Source organism: Lepidochelys kempii, chromosome 6, assembly GCF_965140265.1.
Source record: "Lepidochelys kempii isolate rLepKem1 chromosome 6, rLepKem1.hap2, whole genome shotgun sequence".
NCBI classification, from domain to species: domain Eukaryota; kingdom Metazoa; phylum Chordata; order Testudines; family Cheloniidae; genus Lepidochelys; species Lepidochelys kempii.
Genome location: NC_133261.1, coordinates 76,013,232 through 76,031,620, shown reverse-complemented (window position 1 = coordinate 76,031,620; position 18,389 = coordinate 76,013,232). Strand labels below are relative to the sequence as shown.

At 44.9% G+C, this 18,389-nt stretch overlaps 1 protein-coding gene across 16 annotated transcripts in view; it reads left to right on the top strand.

The window, feature by feature from the left end:
- RYR3 (ryanodine receptor 3) overlaps positions 1 to 18,389 on the top strand; it is a 581,477-nt gene that overhangs the window by 468,398 nt on the left and 94,690 nt on the right. For 14 of the 16 annotated variants that reach the window (XR_012159473.1, XR_012159474.1, XM_073348839.1 and 11 more), the window contains 4 exons: positions 1,076 to 1,096; positions 3,136 to 3,150; positions 6,169 to 6,339; positions 6,837 to 6,896. Coding sequence is in view for 14 of the 16 variants with exons in the window: in XM_073348839.1 (XP_073204940.1) it covers positions 1,076 to 1,096; positions 3,136 to 3,150; positions 6,169 to 6,339; positions 6,837 to 6,896 (267 nt within the window). In the remaining 2 variants the exon portion in view is untranslated. The remainder of the gene's footprint in view (positions 1 to 1,075; positions 1,097 to 3,135; positions 3,151 to 6,168; positions 6,340 to 6,836; positions 6,897 to 18,389) is intronic. The other 2 variants (XM_073348834.1, XM_073348833.1) reach the window with 1 other exon arrangement.

Here is an 18,389-nt window from a genome sequence, read left to right as displayed (position 1 = left end):
TTACTAAAATAAGTGAACATTGTAACAGGAAACTGATGGAAATGTTTTAGATGTGGAAAAATTATAAATTCCATCAGTTTTGAAATGTAGTTGATTGGTTATAAGGTTTGCCATTTTCTTCTTCTTGTTGTTGAGCAACTAAATAGTAGAGTAAATTATATGACAGGACTTCCGTTTCCTAATGCTGCTCATTTTAACATTCACCTTAATGTAAGCAGTATTTTGATATTAAGGAGCTCAAAACTTTCCACTTCCTTATTGTGTCATCATTCATCATATTGTATTTAGTGCTGGAATTTAGATCTACTATTTATGAATTGTAACAAATAAATAAGTGTATATGTACATAGAGTAAATATTATTAATATAAATGTTAGCTATATTGGCCCAAACTGTCTCCTGTGATGTGACTGTTTCATGCCATGCTATTGGCAGATGCTGGACTTAATGTCAGTGCAGCTAGTAACTGAGTATCCTCTGTTGCTATGGAGCTAGTGTAGATGTTCCTACCCCAGCTCACTTCCTGACTGGTGGTGTACAGGACAGAACTGGGTTAAGAACAGGTGTGGCTGGGGTTTCTCTGTGCCTCAGAGATCTTCCACCTTCTGGTTTGGCACCTTAAAGTAGTATTAACCGGTGCAAAATATAGCAGCCCTTATGCTGCTCTAAATTATTCCAGGGTTTGGCCTGGTGCACAGTCAATAAGCAGGGAAGCACAAAAGTAGCTTTATTCCCCTCCCCCCCCCCGCACCCTATTTCTGAACTCTATTCTGTACTCCTTAAATGTAGCCAGAGTTCTGGGCAATTATCTATAATATATGTGATGATACTTATGTATAATATATATTTATATAAAATAGAAAAAAGTGGGAGGATATATATAAATAAAATCTTTTTAGTGGATAAAGTTTTAATATCTACAATCTCTAACAGATGGCTATACTATAACCCAAACGTTGATAGAGTATCCACTGTATATTTAGACTATGCAATACTTGTTTGTTAATCTTTATTAAGATAAATGTATTTAAAGCTGAGCAAGTTTTTTAATTTTTCTTTTCTGAAAAAATGGCAGCAGATTGCTCGGAGGGGAATGGTAAGTTAGATAATATTTAGTATGAGAAAGACTGGTTACTTGGACTGCATTGAAATAACAGATTTGTGGCAGAGAAAGTGTTGAATATTTAAACTTATTCCACTCCACTAGTGTTTTATTTTTCCAATCCTTCTTAGACTTTTTGATAATGTAGCAGATTTTATAAAGATATAAGTATTCCATATTGTGTTTTACACATGATCTGTATACATTCCTACACATACACCTGTGCATGTATATATTATATGCATATGTGTGTAATATGGATAGAAGCAAATTTGCAAGCTGGGGTGCCTAAAGTTATGTGTCTAAGTCCGTATGTAGGTACCTTGTAAGCAGCTTCATTTTTAAGGTTGCTAAGTATCTGCAGCTCCTACTGAAGTCATATCTAATGGGCCCACATTATAAAACTTACGTCTTGATTTTTAGAAAGTGTTTTGATAGGTCCTTTGTAAGAGTTTGAGGCAGTCATGGAATCCAGGTTTGTATTATTATGTATAATTTCAGGAGTGGCTGGATCCAGATTTTTTGTTTGGTTCTATTTCTACTATACACACTGTTTAGAAATCTTATATTTAGTCTGAATTTCATGCTATTTAATGCTTTATTGTGGGTTTTTTATCTCATCTCCTTGAATCTACTCAGCTTCTGAGACTATGTTTCCATGAATTAGTACGTTGTTTGGCAGCATGCAATAAATCATCAGTGGATTACTGTAATAGTCATCCCTAATGAATGAAATGGGATTAACCTCACTGGCGCACTTACCATTTATTATATGTGTACTATGCCATGTCTGCAAAGCATGTAAAGGCCTCATTTTCCTTATTCAGTTAAAATTCCCATTGAAGGTGTTCCCATTTGCCAGATTAAGGTGTTTAAGATCTGGAAAGGTTAAAGATTTAATTTACTGTAGTTATTCAGAGTTGTAGAAATAATAATATGTTTCCCACTATTACATAGGTAAGGGAAAAAAGACATGTATAACCATAGCTAATCCTCAGTCCTTCAGGACCCAAAATGAGAGACTCTGTGCTTTTTAAAGTGTCACAAGGACACACAGATAACCAAAAATAATTGAAGGAGGAAGCTTAAAATAATGTGAAGTACTTTTCTTAAACCTGGACAAAGTTTTCTATTACATTATTTTTGCATGCTAAGGAACACTCCTCAGTTGACTGTTGATTAAATTAGTTAGTTGATGGGTGGGGATGGGTGTTTAATACTAATTATGAATAGTTGATATTTATGTTATGTTAATTTTGTGTGGCATCCTGATATGACTTTGGGCAACAAATAATTTCATCTATAAATAAAATCCTGGTGTAAATTTTTATGCTTAAACAGAGATTTAAAAAAACTAAATGTATATGTGAGGAGGGAAATTTGAGTCTAAAATGAATGCTATTTCTCATTATGAGCTACAATTAAGAGATATCAGGCATTACTTTTGCACTCTGTAACACTGTATAAGAAATTGGAATTTCTTGTTATAAAATAAGAATACTACTTTAATAAATAAAATGCTATATCTGGTTGTATATTTACTGTGAGGTTTGTTTTTCACTTTTATTCTAAGCATAATTTTGTTACAACCAAGATTTAATTTAATAATAAAAGGAAAATTATACTGCTGATGATTGAAATATTCTTCACTGTTGGAGTGTCCAGAGTCCCAAGTCACTTGTCCTATATTACATGAGGGAAACCTAGAATTTAGCATATGGATGTTGTGGCTTACTGGATGTATCCACATCTGATACAGCAGTCACTGGAACTATTCAGTATGCCATGTGTTTGAGAAATAACAACTGATAAATTTAAAAGATAGATTATTTGGTAGGAATTAAGATGAGTAATAAATCATTACTTCATTAAGACCACCTTAACTATACACTCATAGATTCATGATGTTCTAGCTACAAACTTGTTTTAGTTACTCTTCTGATGTTGTAGGCTATTTTTATTACTAACTTGTAAAACTTTCATCATTTCATCTGTTTTACTTACTTTTTTCCTTGTATTTTTCTTTCATACAGGCCATGCAAGTAAAGGTACAGGTCAAAGTGCATGATGTGTCTTTATGTTTTCGTTTTAGAGATGGCCAGGCTCTAAGCATTCTTTCCATTGATCATAGCAGTGGCGTCACAAAGGGAAGGCACAGGCTCCACTCCTGATAAATTTCCTTATTGCAAAACTGGCCATATTTGATTAGACCACCGGATTTTCCCCCCTTAACAGGCCCAGATGCTCCTTCGATGTAAAAATTTAGTCCATTACACTACTTATTAATTTTTAAGGTTACATTCTACTTCTGCTGCCTTCTGCCTTCTGTTACCTTGTTTAATATGTTGTATCACTCACCAGGAGACCACTTCCTAAGTATACCCAAAGGAAACATCGTGTTTGGTTTGTGACTTTCTAAGTCAAATATAAGGGTAAAATATTGTATCAGAGTAACTTCCATAGCACTCCCTACCCATGATGTTTAGCAAGATTGCATGAGATGTTGTAAAATCAGTCCTCCCAAAAAATTTTTAAAAACATACCTTCTTGTTGTGTGGCTGGGTGGGTGCTTGGACCATACCCACTTTTTCCCTACCTATTCTATTCAGAGATTCCCTATTCCCCTGTGATCTATGCTTAGTTCATCTTCCTTTCCATCTTTCAAATGACATTTCTGAAGTGAAATTGTAGTTTATACTATCTGACCTCAGGCTGGAGTTCCTAGGCACTAATAATACAGATAATAAATAAATATATAATAATAAACATAATAATACTGTCAGACCTTGTCAAGTAAATAGGTGTGGGCTTTATCAGCACTGGGATGAGAGGCCTCCAGGAAAAAAATAGCCTGACAATTTTTGAAAGAATTATGAATGTTAACGCCAATGTCCTGGCCAACTTTGGCAGTTATATTCTGCCTACATGAATTCCCTTTGCATCATAATTATATTTGCAGTTCTTCCAGTTCTGTTGGCAAGTCCTTCTCCCATTGACCTCTATGGGCGTGTTTCCATTAGCATCATCAGGCTTAAGGCCTTAAGCAGTTAACAGTTTAGTGTCCACGTGTGCTGCTAAACAACTGGTTGTATTTCACCCCAGAAGTGGCAGAAAAAAATGTCTTTTCATCATTGCAAACAATTTGGACAAACCATATCCAATTTTATCATGTCTCACACATATCTAGTGAAGACATTGTTTTATTTATGCAGATATCTATCACTATAGTGGGAGGCATTGTTTTGTTGTCACCAATAGTTGAAATTTCTCTGCCTAGTTCTACTTGCATATTTACCAGCAGGAGTTAGTGTTTCCTGCAGTGCCACTTTAGGAAGGCAGAAGTCTAGTGGCAAAGGAAGAATGGGTCACCTCTTCACCATTTTCAAATGTATTGATTTTAAGTGCATTTGTTACTCTCACACACCTTCCACTCTCAATTACAATTGAAAATAAAGAAACTTTGATGGGCAAAATATCCCTCCCACGAATAGAGGTGAGAAAAAAAAATATGGCTTCCTCTTCTTAAGATGCCTCCCATATTTAAGAGGCACAGTGACGCCACTGGCTCCCAGTGATACATTGTGGCATTCGTTTGTCTGCTATCAAAGTAGAGTACAAATAATGTCATTGTAAATATAGTGCCATTACAACAATGCTACTATAGAAAACTTTTTCTAAGGCACTTCCAAAAGCAAAGCTTTAAGGCAAAATACTCTCTTGCAGTTTCTAGTTCCTTAAGAAAGGCAACCACATCCACTTTGTGTACCCTCTGAATTGCTAAACAGTTCGTCTAAGTAATGCTGCCTGCAAATACAGGGGTCACCATTTGAAAGATAGCATTTGGCCAAAATTTACTACAGAGTGGAATATAGATTACTACCATTTTCCTCTATTCTTCTAGTAGATATCATCTATTGTAACTGTGGTAATGATTGGCAGATGATGTAGTTTAATGGCCTCTACTGTATCCTTACATGTAACTTGTACAGTATAATATGAACACAATAGGCATTAGCATTTCATTTACAGAGAGAGGAGGATGTGGAGGGTTAAGTGCAAGCATCTGCTCTTTGTAGTTTTTCATATGCTGAAGGTCCAATCCTGAGCTCTAATCTCCAGCAAAATTCCCCTTAAATTCAATGCGAATTTAGTCTAGATTTGGAACTCAGGATTGGGCTATTTATGTTGCGGTGGTGGTTGTCGTCATTTACCATAAGCTCATTAACCATATGGGTCTGTTTTATGATAAACAATTCTATTGCTAAGAGCTTTGATTTGCTATCTTAAATCCAAAGAAGAAATGCTTTTTTAATATTTTATTTTAAATAACATCTCACGTTGTTTAATATGGTTAGACAGATCAAATATTATTCTATTGTGTTCATTTCTCTTTCCTAGGACAACCTTTCTCTAGTACCTTCGGTGACCAAAGCTGCTGATGGTTTAGTTTGATGTCATTACAGAATTGCTTACACTACAACCCAGCCAGCACAGTCCTGTTTTACAGCTACACCACTTCCTTATTGTTTGGTTGAATTGAATTCTGTGCCTTTTAGATTTTAATCTTTCTCAGGCAGCAGCAATGCAGATTAGCACCATCCATGTATGTAGGACTAAGACCTTGGAAAATCTTATCTGGAATAATCCTTAATAAAAACTTAAGCAACAGGAATTGAATTGTCTCTTTAAAAATGCAAACAAGCAGTCTATTATAATTATGAATCAGTTTTTAGTTACATGTGCCTGTCTGATTCAAGATGTGTGTAAGACCCAGAAGTTATAGTTACATGTATGCACATACATAGGTTAGTATTATGAAAATGAGTATTACTATCACATTATTGCATAGCAGGAAGTTTTCTTTTTGTTTTTGTTTTTTTTACATTTTCCACATAAACTCTACAGTTCACTTTTATTTTACCACTTCTAACTATTCAAAATGTAGCTACATCAATTACTGTAGGCTGGTTGGACCATGAACAGTGAGGAATCATTTTGTGTGTAAGGAAAGTATGTAATTCGGGGTAAATTACATAATCAGTTACCTACGGATCTTTTACTTGTAGTCTGGAGGACAAGACCAAGAGCGAAAGAAATTGAAGCGTAGAGGGGATTTGTATTCAATACAGACATCCTTGATTGTAGCTGCACTTAAAAAGATGCTTCCTATTGGTTTGAATATGTGCACTCCTGGAGATCAAGAGCTGATTTCTTTGGCTAAGATTAGATACAGTCATGTAAGTCTAAATTTTACAATAATTTAGTAAAATAGTAAAATTGAACTTTTGAAGCCAAACTTTGAAACATAGATGCCTAAATATTTGTTCAAATTAACTATGTCAGTGTGTGATAGGGTAATTGTATCTGTAAAATACACATTTGCAGGGTATAAAATGTGGAGGCGTACATATAACTTCCAATTTTCCCACAGTTTCTCCTAACCTTCTATATATGTGTACTTTTAGGACTAAATCCTGAGAGATCTTTAGCAGACGCTTAACTCTCCTCAGGATCTGGTGTATGATTTATGGCCACAATTTAAATAGTTCTTTTTTTGGACATTGAACCCAAATATTTTTCCCAACAATTTGTGTAATTAAAAAAACCAAAACTGTGTGTTATGTGGCAGTACCCTGAATTAATATCTATTCTATATTCTGAATTTATCTCATACAAAAAATTTTATAAGATATATATCAAACAGAAATAAAACACATTTATATCTTTTCCACAGAGGGACACAGACGAAGAAGTCAAAGAACATTTACGTAACAACTTGCATTTGCAGGAAAAGGTAATATTAAAAAAATCTTTTTAAAATTAGATATAATTGATGTAGGCTAACATTTTTAAATATGGGGTTTGCACTTGCATTTCATGTTCACTCCTATTTCCATAATGAAAATTTTAAAAATAATTTCTGTCCACTTCTTTTTCTGCCAGATCACTTTTTTTCCAGCTTTGCTTGGCTTTTAGGATTCAATACATTCTATAAAACACAACATGTTTGAAGAAAATCAGTTTGTTAGATTTAAAGCTATAATTTTGTTTAAAATCATCTAATTTTTAATGTTAATGAAAACAAAATTGTATCAGTTTTTAACTTGACTCTCCTCTGCCCCTCCCCAAATTATGTTTCTTTGAATACTTTTCCACATTATATTGAACTACGTCTTTAATTTTAACCAGATTATTCCTTTTTTTTGTCTAAAGTCTTACATTAAGTTAAATAGTGTCGACTTTTTAAAAGCTTAGTAAAGTTTGTACTGCTTAAGTAACTTGATACTTAAATTGTTTTAAACACATTCCCTGATGGTACCAAAACAGGGTCTAAAGTATTATATAAATCCTCATAATTAGGTTCTGGGCCAAAAGCTGTTGAAGTGAACGAGAATCTTTCAATTAACTTCATTGGGCTCTGGATCAGGCCCTGGGTACAAAACCCATGTTGTGTCACAAAATTTGGCTTTAAAAACGGAATTTTCATTTTCTAAATCAGTGGCAGCCTACATTTTCAAAAGTGACTAGTGATTTCATGTACTAAAAGTAAGAAATTTTAAAAAGCCAAGTGCTTAGCACTTGGGAATTATCAGGCCCCTTTAAGGTAGCTCAAATTGGGCACCCAAAATCGCTTTTAAAAATTTAGGCCAGTATTTCTAGCTGTATTGTTTCAAAGAAAACTTTCTACATGAAAGTGTAAACTGATGGAGTTATGTTTGCTTGTCTGCAAACAGCCTGAAACAGTAGCTGTGAGAGTCATAAAGTTTAAGGCCAGAACGAACCATCAGATTATCTTGTCTGACCTCCTGTGTATCACAGGCCACCAACACCATTCAGCATCCGCCCACTAACCCCAACAACCAAAATTAGACTGAAGTATTATAGCCCATCAGAGATTAGACTATTGTGTGTCACAGGCAGAGAATAGGAGGGACCAAGTGTGCATAAGAACATGAGAATGGTCATACTGGGTGAGACCAATGGTCCATGTAGCTGAGTGCTCTGTCTTCTGACAATGGCTAATGCCATATGCTTCAGAGGAAGTGAACAGGAGAGGGCAGTTTATCAAGTGATCCATGCCCTGTCATCCAGTCCCAGGTTCTGGCAGTCAAAGGTTTAGGGACACCTAGAGCATGGAGTTGCATCCCTCCCATCTTGGCTAATAGCCATTGATGGACCTATTCTCTATGAACCTGTTGTGACAAAGTTCCTCCTCTGCCTTGGTAGGTCCTGTGCTTATTGGAGGATTTGCTCACCTCAGAGCTTCACGGCAGCCCTCAGTTCGGCCACTTTTGCTAGTGGCTCAAACCTGCCATTCACTCAGCTAACCTCATCACTGGCCAGCATGGGGAAAGGGAGGAGAACAATCCCCGCAGTCTCTGCTGATCCACCTAGTGGGTCAGGGGATAGGCCAGGGACCTTCCTCTCTGGTGGGACTCATAATCCAGGTCACCACCTCTTGTATCAAATAGGAAGTTGAGGGGGATGGGGGGAACCTGGGCCCACCCTCTACTCCGGGTTACAGCCCAGGGCCCTGTGGATTGCAGCTGTTTACAGTGTCTACAACTCACTGGGCTACTTCCCCATGGCCTCCTCCCAACTCCTTCTTTATCCTCACCACAGGACCTTCCTCCTGATGGCTGATAATGCTTGTACTCCTCAGTCTTCCAGCAGTACACTTTCTCACTCTCAGCTTCTTGCACGGCTCTTTCATAGATTCATAGATATTAAGGTCAGAAAGGACCATTATGATCATCTAGTCTGACCTCCTGCACAAAACAGGCCACAGAATCTCACCCACCCACTCCTGCAAAAAACCTCTCATCTATGTCTCATCTATTGCGTCCCCAGTTTATAACTAAAATCCTTGTTATTAATCCCTAAATGCATAACCTTACACTTCTCACTATTAAATTTCATCCTATTACTCCAGTTTACAAGGTCATCCAGATCCTTCTGTAGGATATCCTTGTCCTCCTCTAAATTGGCAATACCTCCCAGCTTTGTATCATCTGCAAACTTTATTAGCACATTCTCACTTTTTGTGCCGAGGTCAGTAATAAAAAGATTAAATAAGATTGGTCCCAAAACTGATCCCTGAGGAACTCCACTGGTAGCCTCCCTCCAGCCTGACAGTTCACCTTTCAGTAGGACGTGCTGTAGTCTCCCTGTTAACCATTTCCTTATCCACCTTTCAGTTTTCGTATTGATCCCCATCTTTTCCAATTTAACTAATAATTCCCCATGTTTGCACGGTATCAAACGCCTTACTGAAATCTAGGTAAATTAGATCCACTGCGTTTCCTTTGTCTAAAAAATCTGTTACTTTCTCAAAGAAGATCAGGTTGGTTTGGCACGATCAACCTTTTGTAAAACCATGTTGTATTTTGTCCCATTTACCATTGGCCTCAATGTCCTTAACTACTTTTGCCTTCAAAATTTTTTCCAAGACCTTGCATACGACAGATGTCAACTAACAGGCATGTAGTTACCTGGATCACTTTTTTTTCCTTTCTTAAAAATAGGAACTATGTTAGCAATTCTCCAATCATACGGTACAACCCCTGCGTTTGCAGATTCATTAAAAATTCTTGCTAATGGGCTTTCAATTTCATGTGCCAATTCCTTTAATATTCTTGGATGAAGATTATCTGGGCCCCCCGATTTAGTCCCATTAAACTGTTCCAGTTTCGTTTCTACCTCAGATATGGTAATATCTACCTCCATATTCTCATTCCCATTTGTCACGCTACCATTATCCCTAAGATCCTCTTTAGCCTTATTAAAGACTGAGGCAAAGTATTTGTTTAGATATTGGGCCATGCCTAGATTATCCTTAACTCCACTCCATCCTCAGTGTTTAGCTGTCCCACTTCTTTTTACTTTGTTTTCTTCTTATTTATATGGCTATAGAACCTTTTACTATTGGTTTTAATTCCCTTTGCAAGGTCCAACTCTATTTGACTTTTAGTCTGTCTCACTTTATCCCTACATGTTCTGACCTCAATAAGGCAGCTTTCCTTGCTGATCCCTCCCATCTTCCACTCCCTGGATGCTTTCTTCTTTTTCTTAATCACCTCTCTGAGGTGCTTGCTCATCCAGCTTGGTCTACAACTCCTGCCTATGAATTTTTTCCCCTTTCTTGGGATGCAGACTTCCGATAGCTTCTGCAGCTTTGATTTAAAGTAATCCCAGGCCTCCTCTGCCTTTAGATCCATAAGTTCTTCAGTCCAATCCACTTCCCTAACTAATTTCCTTAATTTTTGAAAGTCAGCCCTTTTGAAATCAAAAACCCTAGTTGCAGATTTATTTTTGTTAATCCTTCCATTCAGTTTGAACTGAATTAGCTCATGATCACTTGAACCAAGATTGTCCCCTACAACCATTTCTTCTATGAGGTCCTCACCACTCACCAAAACCAAATCTAAAATGGCATCCCCTCTAGTCGGTTCAGCAACTACTTGATGAAGGAATCCATCAGCTAACGCATCTAGGAAAATCTGAGCCCAGTTATTGTTACTAGCACTCGTCTTCCAGTCTATATCTGGGAAGTTAAAGTCTCCAATGATTACACAATTCCCATTAGTATTTGCTTCATTAAAAACATTAAAAAGGGCTCTATCCATATCAGATCCCGGCGGACTATAGTACACCACAAGCATTATCCCAGGGGAGGCTCTTGTAGTTTTCTTCCCCAATGTAATTTTTGCCCAGACGGACTCTCATCCATTCCATCACTTCTTATTTCTTTACATTCTACCTCATCATTGATATACAATGCTACTCCACCATCTTTACCTTTATTTCGGTCTTTCCTAAACAGCACATACCCTTCAATACCCGTAGTCCAGTCATGACTACTATTCCACCATTGTCATAAATATAAAGGGAAGGGTAAACCCCTTTGAAATCCCTCCTGGCCAGGGAAAGCTCCTCTCACCTGTAAAGGGTTAAGAAGCTAAAGGTAACCTCGCTGGCACCTGACCAAAATGACCAATAAGGAGACAAGATACTTTCAAAAGCTGGGAGGAGGGAGAGAAACAAAGGGTCTGTGTCTGTCTATATGCTGGTCTTTACCGGGGATAGACCAGGAATGGAGTCTTAGAACTTTTAGTAAGTAATCTAGCTAGGGATGTGTTAGATTATGATTTCTTTAAATGGCTGAGAAAAGGATTGTGCTGAATAGAATAACTATTTCTGTCTGTGTATCTTTTTTGTAACTTAAGGTTTTGCCTAGAGGGGTTCTCTATGTTTTTGAATCTAATTACCCTGTAAGATATCTACCATCCTGATTTTACAGGGGGGATTTCTTCATTTCTATTTACTTCTATTTTTATTAAAAGTCTTCTTGTAAGAAACTGAATGCTTTTTCATTGTTCTCAGATCCAAGGGTTTGGGTCTGTGGTCACCTATGCAAATTGGTGAGGCTTTTTATCCAACATTTCCCAGGAAAGGAGGGGTGCAAGTGTTGGGAGGATTGTTCATTGTTCTTAAGATCCAAGGGTCTGGGTCTGTAGTCACCTAGGCAAATTGGTGAGGCTTTTTACCAAACCTTGTCCAGGAAGTGGGGTGCAAGGTTTTGGGAAGTATTTTGGGGGGAAGGACGCATCCAAACAGCTCTTCCCCAGTAACCAGTATTAGTTTGGTGGTGGTAGCGGCCAGTCCAAGGACAACGGGTGGAATATTTTGTACCTTGGGGAAGTTTTGACCTAAGCTGGTAAAGATAAGCTTAGGAGATTTTTCATGCAGGTCCCCACATCTGTACTCTAGAGTTCAGAGTGGGGGAGGAACCTTGACAACCATGTTTCTGTTATCCCTATAATATCTGGTTTCACTTTCTGCACCGGTAGTTCTAGTTCCTCCATTTTGTTACCTAGGCTCCTTGCATTAGTGTACAAACATCTTAATTTTTGCTGTTTGGTCTCGCTCACATTCTGTACCCGATAAGGCATGGTCATTCTACAGCCAGTATAACCTATTAGACTGGTATCCACACTGCCCTTCCTCCTTATATCCATTCTCCTACCCACGGCTGTATCCTTTCTTACTTTGTTTTCTTCCCTCTCAATGCTAAAATCCGGTGTGGAGGTTACTTGGACATCTCCCAACCACCTCTGGCTCCCAGCTCCTCGCAAGCACCTCACTAACTGAAGTGAGGTCCTTTTTAAAACCAGGTGCCCTGATTAGCCTACCTGTCCTAATTGATTCTGGTAGGTTCTTAATTGGCTCCAGGTGTCCTAATAAGCCTGCCTTAATTGGTTCCAGCAACTTCCTGATTGCTCTGGAACAACCCATTATCTTACTCAGGGAAAAGGGACCTCCTTAGTCCTGATTGTTCTGGAACCTTCCCTATTACCTTACCCAGGGAAAAGGGATCTCCTTCGCTTGCTGCTAATCTATTTGCTTTCTATTCTCTCCTAAAGCCCCCTGGCCTGGGCTTTTCTTACTTTTTGACCCTGCTTCAGTTCCCCCCCCCCCCGCAACAACCGGGCCAGACGCTTTTTCTTCGTTTTGTTTTGTTTTTTGCTGTTTTTCTTTGCTGCCGTTCGAGTGCTGGTCGGCTGCCAGCCCCCCCACGCCTGCCCTCAGACGCTGCTACTGCTCCAGCTGAAACCCCTGGAGCAGTGGGGGAGGACTGTCAACCCGCTCCCCGGGGAAGGGGAGTGGACGCCCCCAGACCCAGCCGTTTGCTGTTCGTTTGTGGACCCGTAATTAACCGACAAGTTATTTTTTTCTTCTTATGTACTTGGCATTTTTTGGAATGCTCCACAAAGCCCGGGAGAGAAGACAGCCAACAGAGAAATCGCCCAGGGAACCTACAGATCATTGTGGAGGGGGCCGTAAGACTGAGTAACTTTTGAACTGTACTCTCGTGTGGGGGGAGTTTGACTGTGTCTTAACTGCATTTGTAGGGGCACAGGGGGTGTGGCACAGAGCTGCCCCCGATCCATCAGTGCCCCGCCCAACACTACTACAGCCATCACGGCCCCCCCGCCGTCTGTCCCTGCTGGCAACTTGCCATCTGCCTCTGGATTCAGCTGCTTGCTCTGAATTCCGCCATCCGGACAAGACACAACAGCCGACCAAACGAGACTCTTTGGACAAACGCGCGTGGGTCCACGTTCCCCCTCAACTCCCCGGACTGCCCACCCCACAGTTTGCCCCTACTACCTGACCCCAACTCCTGTTTCCTCCCTCTGTCCAGTCCTACCCATTTGGCCCCCTTCCCCCCGCCTGCAGCCCAGCAGGGAGAAGTGGTTAATCTGCTTCCCCCTTCCCCTTCCTCCTTCTGGTGCCTCCCCGTATCTCCCTGCTCACAATGTCGGGGAATGAGAGGGGTGAGGACCCTCTAACAACCTCAGCTGCCCCTCCCCCACCTACCCCCCTGCCCAACCTCCAAGCACTCCCCAACCACTGCTGCCAAAACACCTGCCACTGCACCCACTGGGGCATCAGCAGCAGGAGGTACCGGGGCGACTACTGCCACTGCTACGCCCACCGCCCCCCCCAGATTCTAGGAGAGCCCCCCCAGTTGGCCGGAAAGGCCAGGGTGTGAAGAAGGGAAAGGGCCCCACTACAACCACCAGGCCCTCCATGGCAGGGGCTGCCCCCACCGCTGTGGCCTCGTCATCGACTATGGCGTCCCTCCCCGCTGTTCCCTCCACCAGCTCTGCGAGCGTCCCTCCCTCAGCCCCCAGGGCGTATGCCCGGGCTGTAGCAGCCCCCCCAACCCCCTGCCTGCCGCCTCATCATCTCGCCCACCCACCGCCTCTGCTATCATCAATAGCAGCCGGGGCCCCTTTCCCACCATGACCAGGAAGCACGGCGTCCGTTGTCTCGTGGTGCCTGCCTCACCCCATGTGGAGACATATGTTCAGGCATTGGCGAGGGTGGTAGGACCCATGGCTATTGTGGCGGCCTCCAAAATGTACAGGAAGGTCGTCTTTTTCTTAGCATTGGAGGCTGCCACCCAGGAGACGGTGGAGAAGGGCCTGGCGGTGGGGGGGGGGGGGGTGTTCGTTCCCCTGGAACCGCTAGAGGACCTGGGCGTCCGCCTCGTCCTGACCTCCGTCCCTCCTTTTCTATCCAATGCCGCCCTGTTACCCGCTCTCTCCACCCTGGGGAAACCCATTTCTGTCATCAGCCCTCTCCTGTTAGGCTGCAAGGACCCCACCCTCCGTCACATCCTTTCGTTCGGCCGGCAAGTGCAGCTTCTACCGCCGCCGCCGGCACGTGACGGAGAGGCACTCGAGGGGTCCTTCCTAGTCCCCTACCAGGGAGCCCGCTATCGCCGACGCCCCTGGCCACCCGGCACCTGAAACCACCTCTCCTCCTGCTTGATCCACCGCTGCTTCCTCCCGGGCCCAAGGGACACCTCCCCTGCAACGCCCAGACAAGCGAGGGAGCCCCGCCCTTGCTGTTAACAATCCAGCAGAGCCTATGGAGGAGGGTGCAGCAAAGATATTACCGGGCATAGGAGAGGGCCTGCTCCAAGGAGAACCCCCCCCATGCTGCCTCACCGTTACCCCCCCAAGCCCCTAAACCATCACCTCTGCTCCCCGACACAACCCCTGCTAACCAGCCCCCAGACGATGCTATGGAGGGCTGGACCCTAGTCCAGGGAAAGCGAGGCAAGTGGAAGGCTCGAGCTCCACTGCACCCATCCGATGTGGAGGCCCCCCAGAAGACCAGGAAGGGAGGCACTGACACTGAGCCTTCCGCTATGCCCATGAGTGAGATCCATCGCCGGTGTCGGGAGGGGAAGACAAAATAGCACTGGAAGGTAGGATCTCCCCTCCGAGACCCCTGAGGAAGCCCCTTCTGCCCGAATATCACCCGAAACCCCCGCGAACCCCGAAGCGACCGTCATAGCGGGCGCCAGAGGGGAGACCCCCGGGGTGGCAGAAGATGACCTCTCCTCCATGTATGAGGAGACCGAGGCCCTAGGTTTGACCCTGGTCACCCAGGGAGAGGATGACCTACTGCCTTCTGGCCTCGATCTAAGCAACCTCACCCCAGTCCCCCTTTCCCCATGCTCCCTCCCCCTAACCGCCTTTCCGGGTGGGCACCCTACAGAAGGTAGTCCACCACCTGACGCCGTGGCTGCCAAATCCACCACAGAGCCTGCGCCTAGCATCACTGGGAGCTCCCCACCCCCTTAACCCTTGAATCTGTTCGGGAGGCGTCACCTCTTAGCTGCTTGCCTCCCGAAGCCGAGAGCCTCGCCTCTGCCCCTGCCCCCACCCCTGTCCTGCCCAATCCACCTCCTCCTGCAATGCTATTGCTGCCCCTGGGGTTATTTCTTTCCCTTTTTTTGCGGATCCCCCCCAAGGGGCAGCCTTTGCATTTTCCTGCTGTGAACCATTAGGAGCTGCAATTTTCCCTCCGCCATCCCCTTCTACCTCAAGGCTTGAGATGGACCTAATAACTTTAGCCTGTCAGACACCCCGTCGGTGGTCTGCACCCTGTGTGCCCGCCTCAGCGGACCACGAGGCTGCACCAAGAGCCGCACCAGGGAATAACCAGGAAATCGCAACCCCACCCCCCCATGAGCTGCGAAAAGCGTTGCGGCAGTTTTTAGAAGACATCCGTGGCTCCCGCAACAGGGTACAGCTAGCTCTCCAGCTATGGGGGGACTTTGATCAAATCCTCCAGGCCACAAGGGCCCTTATAAAGAAGGGTAGAGGGAAAGGAAGGCACGGTGCCGCAGCCTACGGGCGGGCCCGCAGCTTCCGTGATGATTTACTCACTTACGGGATGGGTCACGGATTGTTGCGCGACCCGCCGGGGGCCACGAACACCCCCGCCAACAAAGAACCCCCACCCCCCAGACCTCCGCATGATGCCTCTCATTATTGCAACTTTGAACACCGGGGGCTGTAGGATGGCTCTCCGCAGGTCCCAGGTGCTCTCTTACCTTCGGGAAGGGGGGTACTCTGTGGTTTTCCTGCAGGAGACCCATACGGATCCGACCGCCGAGGACAGCTGGCAGCTGGAGTGGGGGGACGGGGTCTACTTCAGCCACTTCACGATTCGGCAAGCTGGAGTGGCGACCCTGTTCTCCCCCAACCTACGGCCCAAGGTGCTAGGGGTCACTGAGGCCGTGCTGAGCCACCTGCTGCATCTCCGAGTCCGTATGGAGGGGCTCGTGGTCAACCTTATTAACATCTATGCCCCGACAACGAGCCCGAAACGGCCGCAATTCTATCAGTGGGTGTCCGACTTCCTCGGCACCCTAGATTCTCACGAGTGCCTAGTCCTGGGAGGGGACTTTAACACCACCCTAGAGGAGCAGGACCGCTCAGGGGCCGAGCTGAGCCCGGCCGCCGCAAACATTCTCCAAGAAATAGTTGAACATCACTCCCTAGTGGACGTCTGGCGTGACCACCACCCAGATGACACTTCCACGTTCACCTTTTTCCGGGTGAAGGCCCATCGGTCACACCACTCTCGGTTGGACCGTATTTATTTATTCGGTTTCCATCTTTCACAAGCCCACTCCTCCAACGTTCGGCCGGCCCCATTTTCCGACCATCATCTAGCCACCATAACAGCCTCCCTCCGTGCAGAGAGGCTGGGGCCGGCCTATTGGCATTTTAACAACAGCCTGTTGGAAGATGAGGGCTTCGTGACGTCCTTCTGGGAGTTTTGGCTGGCCTGGTGAGAGCAGCGGCGTGCCTTTCCCTCGGCGCGGCGATGGTGGGATCTAGGGAAGGTGCACGCCAAGCTCTTCTGCCGTGACTACACCCGGGGCACCAGCCGACGGAGAAATGCAGCGATAGAGCAGTTGGAACGGGAGGTCTTAGAGATGGAGAGGCGTCTGGCAGCCAGCCCCGAGGACCCATTCTTCTGCGGAGCATGCCGGGAGAAGCGGGAGGAGCTCCAGGCCCTCGAGGACCATCGGGACCGAGGTGCCTTTGTTCGATCCCGTATCCGCTTCCTTCGGGAGATGGATCGTGGCTCCCGTTTCTTCTATTCCCTGGAGAAAATGGGGGGGGGGCCCAAGAAACACGTCACCTGCCTTCTAGCAGAAGACAGCACCCCCTTCATGGATCCGGTGGAGATGTGTGGGAGGGCCCGCGACTTCTACACAAGCCTTTTCTCCCTGGATCCGACTAATCCTGGTGCTTGCAGGGTGCTCTGGGAGGAACTCCCCATGGTCAGCGTGGGCAACCGAGACCGACTAGAGCTGCCTCTCACCCTGGCCGAGTTCTCGGAAGCTCTCCGTCGCATGCCCACCAATAAATCTCCGGTCATGGACGGGCTGACCGGGAAGTTCTACCGCGCGTTCTGGGACATCCTTGGCCCAGACCTAGCCACTGTCTGGGCCAAGTCTTTGCAGGGTGGGGTCCTCCCTCTTTTGTGCAGGCGAGCGGTGCTCGCCTTGTTGCTGAAGAAGGGGGACCACCGCGATTTACGAAACTGGCGTCCCATCTCGCTCCTTAGCACGGACTACAAAATCGTAGCGAAAGCAATCTCGCTGCAGCTAGGGTCCGGGATGGCGGACGTGATCTGACCAGACCAGACCTACACTGTCCCGGGCCACAGCATTTTTGACAACCTATTTCTAGTCTGAGACTTTTTGGAACTCAGGCATAGAGACGGTCTGTTGTTCGCCCTCCTGTCTCTTGATCAGGAGAAGGCGTTTGATAGAGTGGACCATGGGTACCTCCTGGGCACTCTGCAGGCGTTTGGATTCGGACCTCAGTTTGTGAGTTTTCTCCAGGTGCTGTCCGCTTCCGCGGACATTCTGGTTAGGCTCAACTGGACCCTGACCGAACCAGTCAGCTTCGGGTGAGGAGTACGGCAGGGGTGCCCCTTCTCAGGCCAGCTGCACGCTCTGGCGATCGAGTTCCTCTGTCTCCTCCACAGGAGGTTGACAGGGTTGGTGCTGCGGGAGCCGGAGCTGCAGCTGGTCCTGTCAGCGTACGCCGATGGCGTGCTCCTCATGGTCCAGGAGCCGGGGGACTTGGCACGGGTGGAGGCTTGCCAGGCCATCTATTCGGCAGCCTCCTCCGCCCGAGTCAACTGGGTCAAGAGCTCTGGCTTGGCGGTGGGGGACTGGCAGCAGGTGAGCTCCCTCCCACCCGTGCTTCAGACCATCCGGTGGAGCGCGGATCCACTGCTCTACCTAGGCGTTTACCTTTCTGCCACACACCCTTCTCCGCCAGAGAACTGGCAAAATTTAGGAGGCGGGGTGATAGAGCGGCTCCGGAAATGGACGAGGCTACTCCAATATCTCTCCCTCCGAGGGAGAGCACTGGTGCTTAACCAACTAGTCCTGTCC